General features: G+C 35.0%; 3 protein-coding genes across 4 annotated transcripts; all 3 read left to right on the top strand.

The window, feature by feature from the left end:
- The first annotated feature begins 395 nt into the window (after positions 1 to 395).
- LOC105123959 (uncharacterized) lies at positions 396 to 1,420 on the top strand. The gene has a single exon (XM_011023762.1). It carries the CDS (start codon positions 508 to 510, stop codon positions 1,078 to 1,080), a length of 573 nt encoding a protein of 190 aa, XP_011022064.1. The 5' UTR covers positions 396 to 507; the 3' UTR covers positions 1,081 to 1,420.
- A 6,325-nt stretch (positions 1,421 to 7,745) lies between these two features.
- Positions 7,746 to 12,986, top strand: LOC105123946 (ubiquitin receptor RAD23d-like). 2 transcript variants are annotated; one of them, XM_011023751.1, is made up of 12 exons: positions 7,746 to 7,999; positions 8,486 to 8,647; positions 9,033 to 9,086; positions 9,325 to 9,389; positions 9,501 to 9,548; positions 9,717 to 9,891; positions 10,571 to 10,720; positions 10,809 to 10,877; positions 10,980 to 11,027; positions 11,098 to 11,207; positions 11,300 to 11,362; positions 11,556 to 11,647. In XM_011023751.1, exons 1-11 carry the CDS (start codon positions 7,934 to 7,936, stop codon positions 11,325 to 11,327), a joined length of 975 nt encoding a protein of 324 aa, XP_011022053.1. In that variant the 5' UTR covers positions 7,746 to 7,933; the 3' UTR covers positions 11,328 to 11,362; positions 11,556 to 11,647. The 2 variants fall into 2 exon arrangements, with proteins under 2 accessions (XP_011022053.1, XP_011022044.1); XM_011023742.1 differs by having other exon boundaries at positions 7,754 to 7,999; positions 11,284 to 11,362; positions 11,556 to 12,986.
- A 1,488-nt stretch (positions 12,987 to 14,474) lies between these two features.
- On the top strand, positions 14,475 to 17,154 carry LOC105123936 (Glycolipid transfer protein (GLTP) family protein). Its single transcript, XM_011023731.1, has 4 exons — positions 14,475 to 15,063; positions 15,163 to 15,335; positions 15,544 to 15,689; positions 16,521 to 17,154. The coding sequence occupies exons 1-4, from the start codon at positions 14,734 to 14,736 to the stop codon at positions 16,625 to 16,627; spliced, it is 756 nt and encodes a 251-aa protein (XP_011022033.1). The 5' UTR covers positions 14,475 to 14,733; the 3' UTR covers positions 16,628 to 17,154.
- Positions 17,155 to 17,217: the final 63 nt, after the last annotated feature.

Raw genomic sequence — 17,217 nt, 5'->3', positions numbered from 1 at the left:
CCAAACAAGCAAGCATGCAACACCCAATCACCCACCCAGCAACAACAACAACCATCCTTTTAGAGCCGAGCCGAGCCGAAAACCATGAAGGGACTGAAAAGCCACAAACAAGCTGCGAGTAATAGGCGTGTGAGTCCCACAGAGACCGGACTTCAAAAGAGATTTCAAAGCAATTAATTAATAAAAATAAAAAAGTGTAATAGTTGAAAAATGAAACCCCCTGGACCGAATAAAGAAAGAAAAAAAAGAAAGAAAGCAAGACGTCCGTGATGGCCTCTGTATTTGCTCCCACCACGCGCCCGCCTTTCACATCATTACACACTCTCTGTCTGTTTCTTTCATTCTCGCTCCTCTTTCTCTCTCTACATTGTCTCCTTATATAAGCTTCTCATTTGTTTGCCGCTAATCGCCACCTCTCGCAGCATTATTATTCTCTCTTCTAAAAGCGAACCCTAGTCCTAGCGGCTCCTTGCTTTCTTTCTTCTTTACAAGTTCCATCCTGTCTACATGGAAGAACTACAAAACCATAAGAAACGAGTCAGGGATGGCTCGGATGAGTCGGATTTGGATTTTCCGGAGGTTAAGAAAATCAGGGACGATCTATTAGGTCTCCTCGATGACTCGGACCCTGATTCACTGGGTCAGGATCTAGACTCGGTCATGAAAAGTTTTGAACAAGAGATTTCCGCGTCTTCCTCATCCCCGGTGCCTGTCGTCGACCTGACCTCTGAATCCGGCGAGTCCAAGCCGGATCTTGGGTTTCTTCTAGAAGCTTCTGATGATGAACTTGGCTTGCCTCCTTCGTCAATCAATTTGTCTAGTGGGGAAGTCAATGGTGGGGTGGAGACTGAGTTGGCCCGAGTTGACTCTGCCCACTCGTCCGGGGTCGGCGGTGAGTTGTGGGGATTTGAGGACCAGATCCTGACTTATGACTCGTTCGGGCTTGGAGTAGGAGATAGTAATTATAGCAGTGATTACGTGGGGTTCGATGACTCGTTGTTCGAGTACTCTAATGTTTGTTTCGACTCGTCCGATTTCTCGGATCTGTCGTGGCGGTTGGGTGGCATGCCGGCCGAGTAATGAAATTGGGAACTCGGTTGTCATTGATAAGAAACGATGCCGGCAACCCTTTATTTTTGTAAATTCTTTTTTCTGCTTTTTTATTAAAAAAACTAGAGAACAGGAATTAAATTTAAAGGATATATATTTAGGGGTAGGATTCTAAAAATGAAAGATTCCGTGACTACGAGGCGAGGAATTTGTTCGTTTTTTTTTTATGCTGCTGGGGATTATGATGTTTTCGTGAGTCTCTTGGATGCATTTTGACGAACCTTGTTCCTATGAAGTGGCTAATAAACGGACTTCAACCACTCCTCTCAAATCTCTTCAGTGGTTCAGCATATAAAAATTTATTCTCATTTATGCCCTTACTGTACAGGAGTTGCTTAATCGACTCTCTAGAAATCAAGAAAGATTCTTTAACAAGAAAATATTTGGCGTGGCTGGCAATTGAAAGAAACGGTCGATCAATTCAAATATGAATTTTCATATTGCAAATTATAATTTATTCGAAGAGAGAACCGACAGCAGGGTGTGGTGTTACCGTTGTTGCCTCTATAGTTATAAACGTGAAAAGCATCACCGATATTTGCTTTCGAAAACATTATCGAAAACAACATTATGAATTCTGAGTTTTTTTTTCAATTTACCCTTTTAATTTTTTCCATCTCTCTCTCTCTCTTTTATATATATTTTTTCTATTTCATTCTCAAACTAATTTCAACAAGCATTCGGGTTGTTTTGGGTTGGTAAAGTCCTTACGCCAAATTCTTCCCTATTCTTCTTGCCTTTTTTATTCAAAAGCAGCTCAGATCTATTCCTTCCAATGACTGAAAAAACACGATCCCAATATCAATAGACATTTTCAATACATTTGAAAAATAAATAAATAACTCAATTTCACATTAAAGCATGGATCTATTTTTCATGGGCACTTCGAGACCCTAAGCTATCTTCAACAAACTCTATAAAGCTTGAAAGCTATTGTTCGAGGTAAAAATCGAATAAAAAAGTAGCTGGATTGTCGCGATTCCGCGAGCTTCTCTCTCCTCGATTTCACTTCGTAACCCCCCCTGAAGATGTGGTGGAAAATAGGCAATTCTGATTTTTATATGGAAGGTTCACAATTGACAACGTGATTGTTGAAGGATCATAGTGAAACTTTGATAAAAGAACTTTTTGTGCACAAGTGGTCAATTTTCACGGTTCATTTTGGAGAAAATGTTTTGTGATCCGTACTTTCCTAATTAGTTTTAACCAGTTATTTAACATGTCTAATTATAAATTGAGAAGTTTACATATTTATTTAAATAAATAAATCAATAATTATTTGTTTCAAAGAATAAAAATGTTATTTTTTTTAAAATCACTTTATAAGTTTAAATAATTATTTTTAATGTAAAGAAATAAATGTATATGTATTATTAACATAATTTTTAATTTTAACTAAAAAACATAATTATAAATTAAAAAGATAATACTTACCTGTAATAAAATAAAATAAAAATTATATATATATATACACACGTGTAAAATCTCAAAATAATTTGAATACAGTGCAAAAATAATAAGAAAATGTTGCAAACTTTTAGTTTTGTGTAATAATTTTTGAAGAAAAAAATATGTAAAGAAAAAGAAGAAAGAAACGCAAAAGAAAGAACATAAAAACAAAAAAAAATAGCATAAACAAATCAAATTTAAAATAATAAATATTTCAAGTATAAAGAATAAAAAAATAATACTTTTTCTAAAAGAAAAGTGTGAAGAAAAAAAAACTAAGAAAATATTAAAAAATAATAAAGAAAAAATAATAATAGTAGTAAATGAACCAAATATAAAGTAATAAATATACTATATTATTGATTTGTAAGAATATATGAGTCTATGCTAAGAAAATTTCACAATGCACAGAGTGATTGGTCATGTCCTATTAGAAAATAAAATCACCGACACATAACAAGTGATAATAATATTTTTATCCTATCCATCGTTTTCTTTTAAATGGATCTTATAGTGTAATTAATAGCATGCTACATGTTATTCTTTCAATACCGTAAAACTTCTTGAAAACCCACCCCAGTTCCCTTTAATACTTTTCAAATATCTATATATTTTTTATTTTAAAACAAAAACATTTAGATTTGGTGCTGAGAAAAACAAAATAGAAAGGGGTGTTTTTTCTTCTTCTTTTTTTTCACAAAAATGAATATTTAGAAAGAGATCATGCTATATTGTATTTGATCTATAAAGGGAGTTGTTGGTACGATTTGATGAAAATATATTAAATTAAAATTTAATTTCTAAATATAAGTGAGATCAATTCTTGTAAAAATAATAATTAAAATACCATTTAACTTGTATACCACCGCATGTATTTTCAGCAGTTGAATGGATTAACTTCTATTTATTTTTGTATTTTTGTGGTATTTTTTAAAAAATTATAATTTATTATTTTAAATTAATATTTTTTTTATTTTCAGATCATTTTAATATATTAGTGTTAAAAATAATTTTTTATTTTAAAAATTTTAAATAAAAAATAATTTAAAAAATAATTATTATTACATTCTAAAACATCCCTTTAAATCGATGAGAGGCCATTCCTTTAGTTTTTTTTTTTTTTCCATGTTCGAAAATCAAACAAGGGCTTTCATTGAAAACAATCAGCAACGAATATTTTATCAGAAAATCTCATTCAACGTTTTCTTCCCGGAAGCTTCTCTTGATGTGAAATAAAGCTGTGATGGTAGCATACACGTTGGGGGGGAGTGGATATTTGTAAAGTACATGGCCCTTTCCAGTCTGGATAACTTGAAAGCAAAGACTACTCGACTAGCATGGAAGATGATTTGTAACTAGCCCAAAAAAAAAATCTCTCGAGGGAGAGGAGTGAGAGAGGGAAAGACTAGGACCCAGGAAATCGATGAGAGAACAACTGATAGAGGTTGAGTGCCAAGTTTCGTTTTGTTCGGCTTGTTTGATCAATTTAATTAGGTATAAGATTCTATATATAACATCAGCAATGACGTGTGATATTAATGACTGAATTTGTTACACATTAATTAGTGCAGAAGGTTGGATTGTTGTGTAATCAAAGAACTTCGTAGCGTTAAAATAAAAGCATAAGAATTGGCTATGAAAAATCTCGGAAAAAGACACGCATAGAACGTCTAGCAGGACGGGCACGATAGGCTATTGTGGATGCTTCCGCAACTGGCGAAGACGAAGAAACAAGAAAATTAAAAGCCACCCATGGATAGTTGATACTTTTTCGCAAGCCTCCGATAATGGTCAAGCTTTGTAGCCGAAGCTACCTCCCTCTAATTCTCCGACCTTGGCGTCACATGACTCGTATGAATGTATTAATTATTTGAAGTTTTTTTTCCTCGAGTGATCATGCTAGCCAGATTTTTCAAACCAAATTGCATGTGTGAAGAGAGTTTTAAAATTTAAATTTCACGTGTTTCATACTCAAAATATTTGAAAAACTAGAAGTCTTGGAAGAGATTCAGAAAGACTTGTAAGCAAAATTTAAATGCTAGAAAATCATTTCTAGGCACACAAAATGAGTGTACAGATTAACCTAAGATTTATGATGCTTTTATAGATGAGGTTAAATATTTATATCTAATTTTTTAAGAAATCAGTGACAACTAAAATTTAATATCTCGAACTAGATGAGTTCTTCTTCTCGTCTTCCGAACCAATTCCTTGAAGGTACTCGTACGTTTGATGAACGATCAAACACTCGTTAAAAAAAAAATAGAGAGAGAGGGAGACAGAGGGAAAACTAAAAAAAAATAATCATAAATAGGATATAACAATGTCTACGTTTTTACTGGGCTTCGGGGAGCATCGGGCTCCGTTTGAACAAGCCCGTAAATATTTGGTGCTCTGCTAATAGAAAGGTGGGCTAAAACGGGCCCATTAAAGAATGGTTGCTCTGCAAATGAAAAGGTGGGCTGCAGGTTCCCCTGATCACAAAGCCGAAGATCTGGGCGTTTCGTGATCTGATGGCCGGGGGGGAACTTCTCGTTGAACTTGAAATTTTAACACTCTCCTGGTTTGATCCAGCGAGGTAGGAGGGTTCTTGGACGGATGTACTCGCATGAGCATTTGTGATCAAGCAAAGAACACGCGCAGCCTAACGGGTCAGTGTAATTATGTTTATTATTTCAAATATTTTTTGTTTAATAATATACTAAAATAATATCTTTTATTTTTTAAAAAATTAGTTTTAATATCAATACATTAAAATATCTAAAAAGTAAACTTTTTTAAAAATATTTTTAAAATACAAAAGAGCTATATATATTTGCAATTCTTCTTGAATAATCTCACCCATGCTCAAATACGAAAGGCTAATTAGATCATAGAGATTTGGAATGGGGTTAACTATTGAATAATTGAAAATCAAATAGCGACGTGATGAACACCTGTCTACTGATACCTCATATACCCGTGTCGCAGCAAATTATTTTTCTCTTCTACGTTAAAGCATCTTTGAAAATTAATTTGATTTTCTTGGAGCAGGTTTGCTTCCTATGCCATGCTTTTATGTACCGTTCAAATCCCAAAAAAAAAAAATATTTATTAAGAATGTTCTGGTTAGAGTGTTGATGAGCTACCACACTCTCAATTACGAGAGAAACTACCTTTATCTTGGACTTTATCATGTACAGTGACTATAGTATGTGAAGAATGTTATATATGTAAAATGAAAAAAAATAAAATGATGGACCACGTTTCACATTTACCGGTTGCGAGGATTGTGATTGTAGATGAGATACGGAGAACATGAAGTTGATGCGTACTTCTTTTACTTTCTGAGTGCATGAATTCAAAGATGTGATTGTTGTTATAATAGTTTTTATGATTATGTTTTAAAAAATTATCTGATAAAAGATATTTTTGATTGAGGTTGATTTGATATTTATATATATATATATTTATTTTTAAATTATGATTAAAATTAAGATTAAATATATATTTAAATTATGATTAAAATTAAGATTAAATTAAGGTTATAAAATAACACACATTACACAAACATGTATATTGATGATTTTTAATTTAAATATTGTAGATTTAACTATCACTGTTATATCATCAAATAAATAATATTTTATCAAATATTTTTTATTGTTCTACTAATTTATCTTCAATTTCACCACATATAAAATTTATCCGATCAGAACTATAATTTTCATAGTTTTTTGAACATACAACAAAATAAAGTAAAATATCATTATAAATAAAATTAAAATTGCGATTAAATTCTGTGAATGCTAATATTATTATGTAATCTTTTTTTAATTTATGTAATGTTATTAAATAACATTAAACACTAATTTATTTAGTAAAACACAATTTAAAAAAAATTAATTTTTTAATCGAGTTAGACATGATTAAATAAATAATAACCTCACTATTCACTTACAAAGGTGAATTAATTCACTCCAGAAATCAGTGCAGAGTGAAATTAATTTACCTTGCACTTATGGAGATGGTGGAACGTTGGCAATAATAAACATGAAAAACAACAGCTTTTTACTCCTGCAGCACCAGTGGTGTAAACTCAATTTGTAGTAAAATTTATCTTTAAATACGTGTTTAAATTTTTTATTAAATGATTGTAAATTGTGGTTGGAATAAAATATAATTACAATCACAATACCAAATATAAATTAATTTAAAAACCATGTTTAAAAAAGGTAATAGAAATTGAAGTTGAAGTCAGGTATACTCTAATAGTATACACAAATCTTGCCCGTAAAAGATAGTTCTTGTTTTTTCTTCATTTTATTTTTTATTTCATATACATACATTACCCTTAATTTTATTACCGTTTTAATCAAGTATATATTTTTTATTTTTAAATATATTTTTGATATTGTGATGAATACCATTATAATATTAAACACACTTGAAATACATAATATTATCTTAAATAATTAAATAAAGTACAAAACTGCTTGACAAGAAATCTTATAAGAGTTTATCCAGAGATCTTTTGGTGTCGCGACAAATTTTGTTGTCTCTCCAATTATATAGAAAAAACTATTTGGTAGGTTAAGTTTTGTTTTTGACAACAATTTACATATAATTACATTTTAAATACTGAACTTCTAAAAATTAAATAATTTATTTTTTACTAACAAAATATACCTTTTATTTATTTTGTATATAAAATTCTATTTCAAAATATTATTAAAAAAAAATATTTTTTAAAATCACAATTTTTTTTTTATTTTTTTTAACCATAAGCTAACAAATGCCAAACACAAAGTAATACCTAAGTTCGAATCTCACCATGCACGTCTATTATTTTTGGATACCTTATTTACTCATTGAGCTTACAGGATGTTCAATGGACTATGAAGATTAGTTGTGGTGCGTATAAGCTGGCCCGAATACTCCACATAAATTAAAAAAAGTAAGGTTTTTCGTAACGACAACACATCCTCGAAAGTCCAAAACTCCGAAAAGTTCAAATCCTAAACACCACTCTATACCCTGAACACAAGCTGCTTCCTTATGCTCCATCCTTACTTGCCACTTGGCAAATCTTCGCCTGTCCGATCTAATCATACCACCACGTGTCGCCCCGGATCGTTCCCAGCTCCTCACCGAAAAATGTAGAAAAGAAAGAAAATCCACACGACAACAAACTGCCAGAAATACCCTCATATATTCTTAACTTGTTTGATCGAGCCTGCCACATCCAACATCGCTCTTTTGGGCACAGTAGCAGAGCGCGCGCGCGCGCGCGCGCACACACACACACATCTGTATATATATAAAACCCTTGCGGATCGGAGAGTAGAAACTCGAAGTCGAGAGTGGAGATCGCGAATAAGGAAAAGAAAGAAGGATGAAGATCTTAGTTAAGACCCTGAAAGGCAGTACTTTTGACATCGAAGTTAGACCTGAAGACACGGTTCGCATTTTTTTTTTGCTATTCCAATTCAATACGCTAGGGTTTTTAATTGCGTCTGTCTTTCGGCATATGTCCTGTAATCGAATTGCCTAATTGTAGAATTGAATTAAGATTCAAGATTTTGATTTTTCTTTATTTTAATTATGATTTTGTGTATCAGATGTTAGTTTAAATTTAAGCTGCTGTTTGAGCTAGTGTTTTTGGTAGTGACTTTGGGAATTACGTGGACTGATGCCTCCATTGTGTGAATTTAGGTTTTCTTTCCATAGTTCATGTCGGAATTATATGATCTACGTTGTTTTAGTTTCTCCTAAAAAATAACTGATTGAACGCTTCTTTTTAGAGTTAGAACGGGGTATGAATCAATTGTATGAAGTGGTTCTATTTACTGAATCACTGATAACATTATAATTTGATTTTCCCCCCCTGTTTTTTCGGTTTTTTTCCTACTATTTGGTTTGTCATATGTATTACTGTTGTGTTCAGGTTGCTGATGTCAAAAAGAATATAGAAACAGCTCAAGGGGTAGCCGTTTATCCTGCCGAGCAGCAAATGCTTATTCACCAGGCCAAAGTTCTTAAAGATAACACCACTTTGGATGAAAATAAAATTGTTGAAAATAGTTTTGTTGTTATCATGTTATCGAAGGGGAGATTTGTTTCTCTTGTGCTCTCTTTTGAATCCTGTTCCCTCCACATTTAATCTGAACTTGCTAGACATGCACACACAACGCCAGCAAATTACTTACCATGTTCTTACTTGTAGATTGATTTTTAGCTTGGAGAATAGCCATGTATCTTGTTATGATGTACTCCTGCGTAGAACTATTTATTCCATGCGTGCATTGTCCATGCTTTATATTGTAGTGAGTGGTTTAGAGTTATGTGTTTGCTTTGTATGTGTCAAAACTATTTATTTTAATGCTTTCCTTTTGCTACATTCTCCAAATATCATTGATGTGTTGTATTGTGATGTTTATATTTTCAGGTTTATTACTTGGTTTTGTTCTAATTGTTTGCTTTAAAAATATTAGACTAAGAGCTCATCCGGTGATGGTTCAACTGCACCAACTGCCCCTACCACTAAGGTAATAACATTGCAGTTGTTGTTTGTGATGCTTTTGCAACTTGCACCAAACAGCTAGTATGAGGGCTTAAATAGCACAATCGCTGCTGTGAAAAGCCCTTGTCAATTCACATATAAAGTTCTTGCTACAGGCACACTGGTCATACTATTTTATTGGTCTCAATTAGAAATATTTGTTAGTAAAAGGCTCCCTTCTACCACTCTATTCACTGTCTTGAATTAAACTGGTGCTTATGCAGGCACCTACAACAAGTACCATGGCATCAACAACAGGACCTCAAGCTCCCACATTGACATCTGCACCGTGAGTCTAAGGGCTCGACGCCATTGCTGTCTGCAAAGTTGTTGCTTGTCTAAGATATCAATGTTTTTGCATTCTGTTGTCTGCTCATTTTTACATGTTCTTACTTAACAGGCCAGCATCAGCTCCTGCTCCTGCTCCAGTTTCTTCAGTTGCTCCTGCGTACGTATTCTATTCCATCTTTAGTTAGTGGTTTGTCTTGTTTGAACCATGCAACATGCCTGCAATCCTTTTGTTCTCCTTTGGGACCACTCCCTCCCATTTTATCTCCTCAACACAGTTTCCTTCTTCTTTTTTCTTTTGAAAGTTTGGAATTATTTGTTGAATCAGGTCAGACTATGTTTATGACCAAGCAGCATCTAGTCTGGTTGCGGGAAATAACTTGGAGGTAGCAGTCCAGCAAATTCTTGACATGGGTGGAGGGACTTGGGATAGAGATACTGTTGTTCGTGCTCTTCGGGCTGCTTACAATAATCCAGAGAGAGCCATTGAATATTTATATTCTGTAAGTTGTCTATTTATGAGATTCTTTAAAAAAAAAAATTACCGAGGAGGGATAGTGGACTTATTATTTTGCTATAGGAGAATATATTGAACCATTGCTGGCTAATCATTCTTGAAAGTGCTTGGTGGGTTTTGCTTGTGCTACAAGAAGATTCAGGAGTGGACCTAATATTGCCCTGAAGAATAGTTTGGTGCATGTTCATGTGATATTTATTTTACCAAAGGATATAACTAAAGAACTACACATGTAGATTATGTAAGTTAATTGCATGTATTCTTGCCAATGAAGAACTTTATGTGTGATGTATTTGATGCTGCTTTCTAGATGTAGTTATATGAATTGCGACGTGTTCTATTGCATAATATCTTAGAAGAAAGGAGCTGCTTGGACTTGCATGACTTCAACTGTTCTTTGGAATAATTTTGAATTTTCAGGAAGTGATTGAGCAGCAGTTGTTAATAAGAACAATTATTTGTTGTTGATTTCTTTCTGAAATTCCTGTTGATCAACCTTTTTCTGTCCAGTGTCTTCATTGCTTTTGCTCCAAGCCAAGGAGGGTCTCTTAAGTATGCCATTTATGTGTTCTTTTTAAACATTCTGCATGTTTGGAGTGCTCCCTTATCTTTGTGTGTGTAATTTTCATGTTGTTGTTCCCAACTTTGGTAATTGCAAATAACAGGGTATCCCAGAACAAGCAGAAGCTCCACCAGTGGCTCAAATCCCTATAGGCAGGCAAGCTCCTGCAGCCCAGCCTCAGCAGCATCCAACACAAACTGCTGCAGTTCCTTCTGGTGGGCCAAATGCAAATCCTTTAGATCTTTTCCCACAGGTAGTTGTTATGTAACCAATTACTGGTCAATTATGTGAGATTTTCTTAGTGTTTTGACTCTAAAAGTGATATTTTTTCCCGCTCATAGGGCCTTCCCATCGTGGGTTCAGGTGCTGGTGGAGCAGGAACTCTTGATTTTTTGCGGAACAGTCAACAGGTCTCTCTCTCTCTCTCTCTCCTCTCTGTCTGTTTCTTACTGATGCCTTTGGACTGATGCATAACCAATGATAATGAAATCTTATCCTGTGATTATTGCTAGTTCCAAGCCTTGCGAGCTATGGTGCAGGCTAACCCCCAGATACTGCAGGTTCTTTTCTTACCTCTTGTTATTTAATTTTCCCTCTTAATAGGTTGTGTTAATTCCTTCTGTTTGTCAGCCTATGCTTCAAGAGCTGGGAAAACAAAATCCTCACTTAATGAGGTTTATTCAAGAGCACCAAGATGATTTTCTCCGCTTGATCAATGAACCTGTTGAAAGTGGAGAGGGGTAAGATTATTATTTTTGTTCTTTCCATACTAGTTATGCTATTTTGATTTGCTAACTTTTTTTCATATGCCTATAGGAATGTGTTGGGGCAGCTTGCTGCAGCAATGCCACAAGCTGTAACAGTCACTCCTGAGGAGCGCGAGGCAATAGAACGTGTAAGTTCTGCATCATTTTTACTGTAACTTTAATCTTGTGAACCATGCTTTTTAAGATTTTAGTGACTTTACCTTTAAACTGTTTTTTTTTTTTTTTTTTTAATTTTCATTAATGTATCTCTAGTTTTTAAAGTTAGGTGGATGTTTTTGTCTGAATGGTTAATAACTTTTTTTGACATCGTTACCCTTTCAGCTTGAAGCTATGGGTTTTGATCGTGCACTTGTATTGGAGGTATTCTTTGCCTGCAACAAGAATGAGGAGCTGGCTGCCAACTACCTCTTAGATCACATGCATGAGTTTTGAGGATTGATTTTGGTGGAAGTGTAGTCAATCCTTATGTCCTCTGGAAAATGTTTCTTTTTATTTACTCTTTTAACCCTTTTATATACCCCCCCAACTTTATTTTTGATATCAAGTTTGGAGCTCTATGATGTGAAGTTTCTGGACAGGAACAAGATGTAACATTCCTACCCCGCTCTCTCCTTGGTTAGGGTTCTTACATCTATGTACATGGTTGTCTTGGTAAATTTGATTTTTCTACGTAAATTTCGGTTCTCTCTGGACTCTGATGCCATCTAACAAATTCACTGAGAATTCTCCGAACAGTGGGCCTAAGCAGTCCTAGGACACTGCTTCCTAACGTCTATTTTGTTCTGCATGTTCAGTATTTTGTGGTGCTTGAACAGTGATGGTGTTTTCTGTTATTTGTGTTCTCCTCCCTGGGAAGCTGATGAGGGATGGTCGTGGCTAGGAAATATATTCTGCATCAAGGATGAAAAAGCACTGTTCAACCGGTATGTTATGCTCAAGGTACCTGTAGAAAGGCTGCTACTTCCGGCCATTGACAGTGTCAAAGCACCTATCTGAGAGGTATTTTTGTGACCGCCAGGGCGAGGTATCACTTTTATAACTTGTGTACATCGATCTTGAATTGGAGTTTCTGTAGCTTGCTTCTTCAAAGGTATCTGCTATTATTTATATGAAAGCTCCAACCGGAAATTAGAGTCATACTTCAGGTTCGTCGACTCACAAACGGGCTTTCAGAGGTGATATTTATAATATGTTTGGTGGGGTACCTTACACAGCAGAAGAGAAGATAAGCTCACCGTATTTCTAACTTCCATGACAACATTCTTTAGTAGGTGGGCATTACCTTCGGGGCGCCATTTGAAGCTTCATCTCAGTACGTATCATCAATTTTTATGCATGATGAGTTGAGTTGAAGGTCCCAATACTGCAGTGTCGTTGGTAGTAAGAACCACACAGAGAGGAGCGTTCCCTCGCAGGTTTTCGGCATCTGTTACGGTATTAAGCATTCATAGGGTATTTGAGGGCTTCCATGGATATGGTCCGGCTGGAAGCTAGAAGACTATTCTTTTGGTGTCTCTCTAATGCGTAAGGTGAACACTAGCACTGCCGAGTGAAATAAATTGGTACTTTTACGAGATTTTCTAGTAGATGCAATGATAGCAATGCTTTGAATAGCTCAACACATTATTGGATGAATACCAGTTTTTTTATGGGTTATATTCTCATGTAAAAGTTTGTGCATTGAATTAGATTATGGATTTGGTATTATTTTCATATCTGTTACACAACATATAAATTTATGTGCTGGCTTTATTCAAGCTATTTCAAGGAAGGTATCATGTAAGTAAACTTCCGATCCGATGACCATGGAAATCGAAGGCCTTTCTTTTCTAAATAATGGTACGTAAACCTCAAAATTGCAAGACAAATCAGATGATTCTCTCATAAGAACAAAATCAATCAAGACCTGGGAATTGTCCAGTTAATGAAGGCAGAGCAAATGTCTTCGATGCCCTAGAACATTGGTTGCAGTACATTCAAGTTTGTTAAAGAACACCTTGTAACAATTATTTTATAGCCAATTGCCCAAACACATACTGGGTATGGACAAATAATTATTTAGTTATCGAACCAAGAATCTTGCCTGTTGGCATAGGATTTGTATAATTCAGTTCCTGTATGTTTTATAAAAATTACATATAAGTTGTTGTTAGATAATTGTTTTATAAAAATAAGATAACACATCTATTGAATAAAAACTTAGATGTGAGACTGAGATTTTCTTTGCAGACACATTGGTGAAGTGACGGGCTAAGCTTTATACAGACCGGTTTTGGATAAAAATTTGCTAACACCACATTTTTATATGTAAAAATTAATATTTTAATTTAGTCATAATGGTTTATTTTATTCTGGAAAATTCTCAGTGAGTATAGAATAATAATTAAAATATCTTTCTATATAATCTATTAGAGAGAGAAGGAAACTTTTTTAAAAAGGTTCCGATTTGCTATTGCATTAAAAAGAGTCCCCGCTAACCAGCTAAGCTCGTGGACAAAGAGCCGGTGCGGCAGTTGTTTTTAAAATAATTTTTGTTTAAAAATATATTTAAATAATATATATCTTTTAAAATATATTTTAATATTAGTATATTAAAAAAATATAAAAAAATAATTGAAAGAAAAAATCATAAAAAAATTACTTTTAAAACTATGAAAATTGACATGTATTTGAGAAGATAGTGTCGGTCGGGTTGTTGATTGGCAAACAAAATGTCACCTGTTTCCTATATGTTCAGGACTTCGGAAACTCCTGATGGAATTGGAATCCCAAACACCATTCTTGGAAGTTTCTTTTCCCCGTTAAAGACTCCAAGGTCCCTTGACTGAAGCTTCCCAGCACGGTACCTTCCCATAAATGACAAATAAAATTCCTCAAACCAAGTTCGTCGAAAAAAGGAGGGAAAAAATTAAGAGCTCGAGGGCCCATTAGGCTTTTTGGGGGCCGTCTTCGGTCGACCTTTTACCTATAACATAAACCCTTCAAGTTTTAACTACAAGAAGACCATGGGCTGATAGCCCAATAAAACAAATTTTATCCAGAGCAGAGAAGAGCTACCTTCCGACGGACCTTAACCTTGCAAGAAAAAACAAGTCTCAACGGCCCAAGAAAGAAAGAGACTTGAATCATCACAGCATGATTCTTCACGATGTCTCGATTCTCTCCTGCTAAAATAGAATATTTATTATTACTATTATTTTTTTTTCCTTAGGCAGACCGCAACTCAAGCAGAACCTTCCCAGTTTCTCGAGCCACTGGCCTCACAATTCCACGCTTTTATTCCCTTTCCACATGACAAAATAGAACGTGAGAGAGAGAACCAACAAAGAAACCTCACGCAACTTGATCATTTATGTCGTCGCTTATTATTCCAGTTCTCCTTCGGTTTTCAACGAAAGAAATTTCTCATTCAACTCTTGACAAATTCAGAAGGCAAAATAACACCGTATGAAAGAATAAGAACCGATCATTTATAAAAGGGAACCCACCACCATCAACAATGATGCCTCCTCCACCACGCTCTTCCACAACATTATACAGCCAACAACAACAAGAAGCACAAGACGATTTTGTTGTTGAAGAGGAGGCTACGGAAGCCAACATGATGACAACGACAAAAACAAGAGCAAAAACACCCTTATCGGAGATTGTAGAGGCGTTTGAGGAGCTAGCAAAATCTCTGAATTCTCGGAGGATCAGAAATTCAGACAAAGGAGCTGGAGGAGAGCTTAGATTGGATGCGTTCTCTAAAACATGTTCTTTGGTCTCTGTTCTTTTCAGCTGCCTCGGTCTTGCCTTTCGATTCGCCGAGTCCGAGTACGTTGCCAAGGTTCTTCCATTCTCCTTCCTTTCTCTCCTAAAATCTTTTTTTTTCCTTTATTTTTTTTAAAATATTTACTTTTTCCTGACACTTGATGCATAAATTCAGGTTCATGATCTTGTGGAAGCATCGAAGGAGTATAACACGTTACATACTATACTCGATCTAGATGTTGCAAATGGCACAGTTAGAACATCGGGCAGTCATTCACGTAATTTACGTCGAGTCAGGCAGGGTCTTGACCTTATCAGGGCTTTGTTTGAACAGTTTCTGTCTACAAAGTACGTCCATCCCCTATCAATTTTTCTTTTCCCTTTCTTTTTTTTCTTTTCCACATCCATAGCATGTTTTTCTGGTAAAATGGATTAGTTATTTTGCGTTAATGCTTTATGCAATGGATTGAATCGCATGTCATGTGTCAGCAGTTTAGTAATATTTCCTAAGGCTCTGCGTTTGTGCATTCTAACATTTAGGTTGTTACTTTTATAGTGATTACTCTTTAAGAGAAGCAGCAACAACAGCTTATTCACAAGTTTGTGCACCATACCATACATGGGCTGTCAGGACAGCGGTTTATGCTGGCATGTATACCCTTCCAACTAGGGACCAACTTCTACTGAATCTCAATGAAACTGGTGAGTACATTTTATAATTAAGCAGCAGCAGCAGCTTAATTATCGTAAACCTTTGTATAGGCTAGGAACTATAAGGGATATGGTTGCGGTGATGGTTTAATTAGAAATATGAACCTTAAAGTTCCTTAAAATCTCTAGAATCTTAACATCGGGCAACATTTTCTTAAGGAAGGAAGGAATTTAATGGACTAAATTTCGTGAACTTCTGTCTGTTTGAAAACCATTGGGAATAGAGAATAAATAAAGCAAGCTGTAGTCATAATGTCTGTTTCCATGAATGAAGAGCAATGCATCCAATACAGGAAAGAGAAACAGGACAGTATCCAAATTTATATGTTATGCAACCCCTAAATTTTCTGTAAAATCTCATTTACTCGTAAAAGAGAGAGATTGGTTGTTTACTAAAAAAGCAGTTTCTCTTTCGACTAATTCAATCAACTTGGTTACCATTTATGACTATGTTGAATGCACATAAATTTGTATGGAGAACTGGAGAAGAGAGGAAGTACTTTTACTCTTCGGCTAGTCTCGCTAAATAGATCCCATGGACTCAAGAATTGTTGGCATCTTAGTTTTCAGTTCATCCTATATCTTCAAATGGACAGGTAAAATTTTTGAAAGCAATCAATCAAAAAAAAAAATTATACGCTACCGAGTTGGAGAAGTTTGCATCGCGGTGCCCTTTAATGCTAAATGGCATTGCTCTATTTTCTTCACAAATGAGCTTTTTCTTATTGTAGCTTCAATTGAAAACATGTTGCCATTGAGATCGGTTGAATTCAAATTTAGCCTCCTTTGGGAGATCTAACTTCTGTTGTAATTTTGATGCAGAACATTCAGCAGAGAAGAACATGAGAAGGTATATGAATGCCACACTTCCAGTCATCGAGTATATTGATAAGCTTTACATTTCCAGGAATATCCGCTTGGACTGGTAATTTTGACCTTTTACGGGAATGACACCTAATGCAAGGGTTTTCTGACTTGGCTGCATTCCTATGGCAGCTATTTTGAGTCAGTCGTTCTGACTTCCTCAGGCAGTTGCTAAGCATTCTCCGGTTGACCACAGCTGTAATCGATATCTATTTTTTAGTGGAGAAAGAACATCACATGATTTGTAAATAAATAGCTGTCTCGAAACAATAATTTTTTGTGCCGGGCAATGCGATGGCCAGTGCAACACAATCGTATTGTTGACGGAATGTCTGTTGGTTATTAATCACCAACAAAATCATATGATTATGTAATATCATAGTTAGCAATAGATCAAACACTACTTGAATCCTTCAGCAGTATGTCAGATTGTCTGGTGGCTTATCCTTGAACCACCATAAAATCGAGGGAAGGCTTTGTTAAGGATGTCAAGGACAGTCATAGGGAAGGCTTTGTCTTCGCTTACGTTGTCTGGTAAATCAGAAAAGCTCAATGCAAATGACCTCTTGACTGGGATTCAGAACGTAGCAAATGACTTCCTAAGCTTCTGTCGTATATCATGAAAACTTGAAATCCAAATTGCATGCATAGGCTA

Source organism: Populus euphratica, unplaced genomic scaffold (genome assembly GCF_000495115.2).
Source record: "Populus euphratica unplaced genomic scaffold, PopEup_1.0 scaffold1.1, whole genome shotgun sequence".
Lineage (NCBI taxonomy): Eukaryota > Viridiplantae > Streptophyta > Magnoliopsida > Malpighiales > Salicaceae > Populus > Populus euphratica.
This window is presented reverse-complemented; position numbering and strand designations above follow the sequence as displayed.

What these genes read in the sequence shown, in the direction of transcription:
- LOC105123936 (XM_011023731.1), top strand. Translation starts at nt 14,734, where the DNA reads ATGATGCCTCCTCCACCACGCTCTTCCACAACATTATACAGCCAACAA. An exon ending in GAACAGTTTCTGTCTACAAA is followed by an intron (nt 15,336 to 15,543) that starts GTACGTCCATCC and finishes TTACTTTTATAG; the next exon opens with TGATTACTCTTTAAGAGAAG. An exon ending in ACTGAATCTCAATGAAACTG is followed by an intron (nt 15,690 to 16,520) that starts GTGAGTACATTT and finishes ATTTTGATGCAG; the next exon opens with AACATTCAGCAGAGAAGAAC.
- LOC105123946 (XM_011023742.1), top strand. Translation starts at nt 7,934, where the DNA reads ATGAAGATCTTAGTTAAGACCCTGAAAGGCAGTACTTTTGACATCGAA. An exon ending in CAACTGCCCCTACCACTAAG is followed by an intron (nt 9,087 to 9,324) that starts GTAATAACATTG and finishes GTGCTTATGCAG; the next exon opens with GCACCTACAACAAGTACCAT. An exon ending in TTTTGCGGAACAGTCAACAG is followed by an intron (nt 10,878 to 10,979) that starts GTCTCTCTCTCT and finishes GATTATTGCTAG; the next exon opens with TTCCAAGCCTTGCGAGCTAT.
- LOC105123959 (XM_011023762.1), top strand. Translation starts at nt 508, where the DNA reads ATGGAAGAACTACAAAACCATAAGAAACGAGTCAGGGATGGCTCGGAT.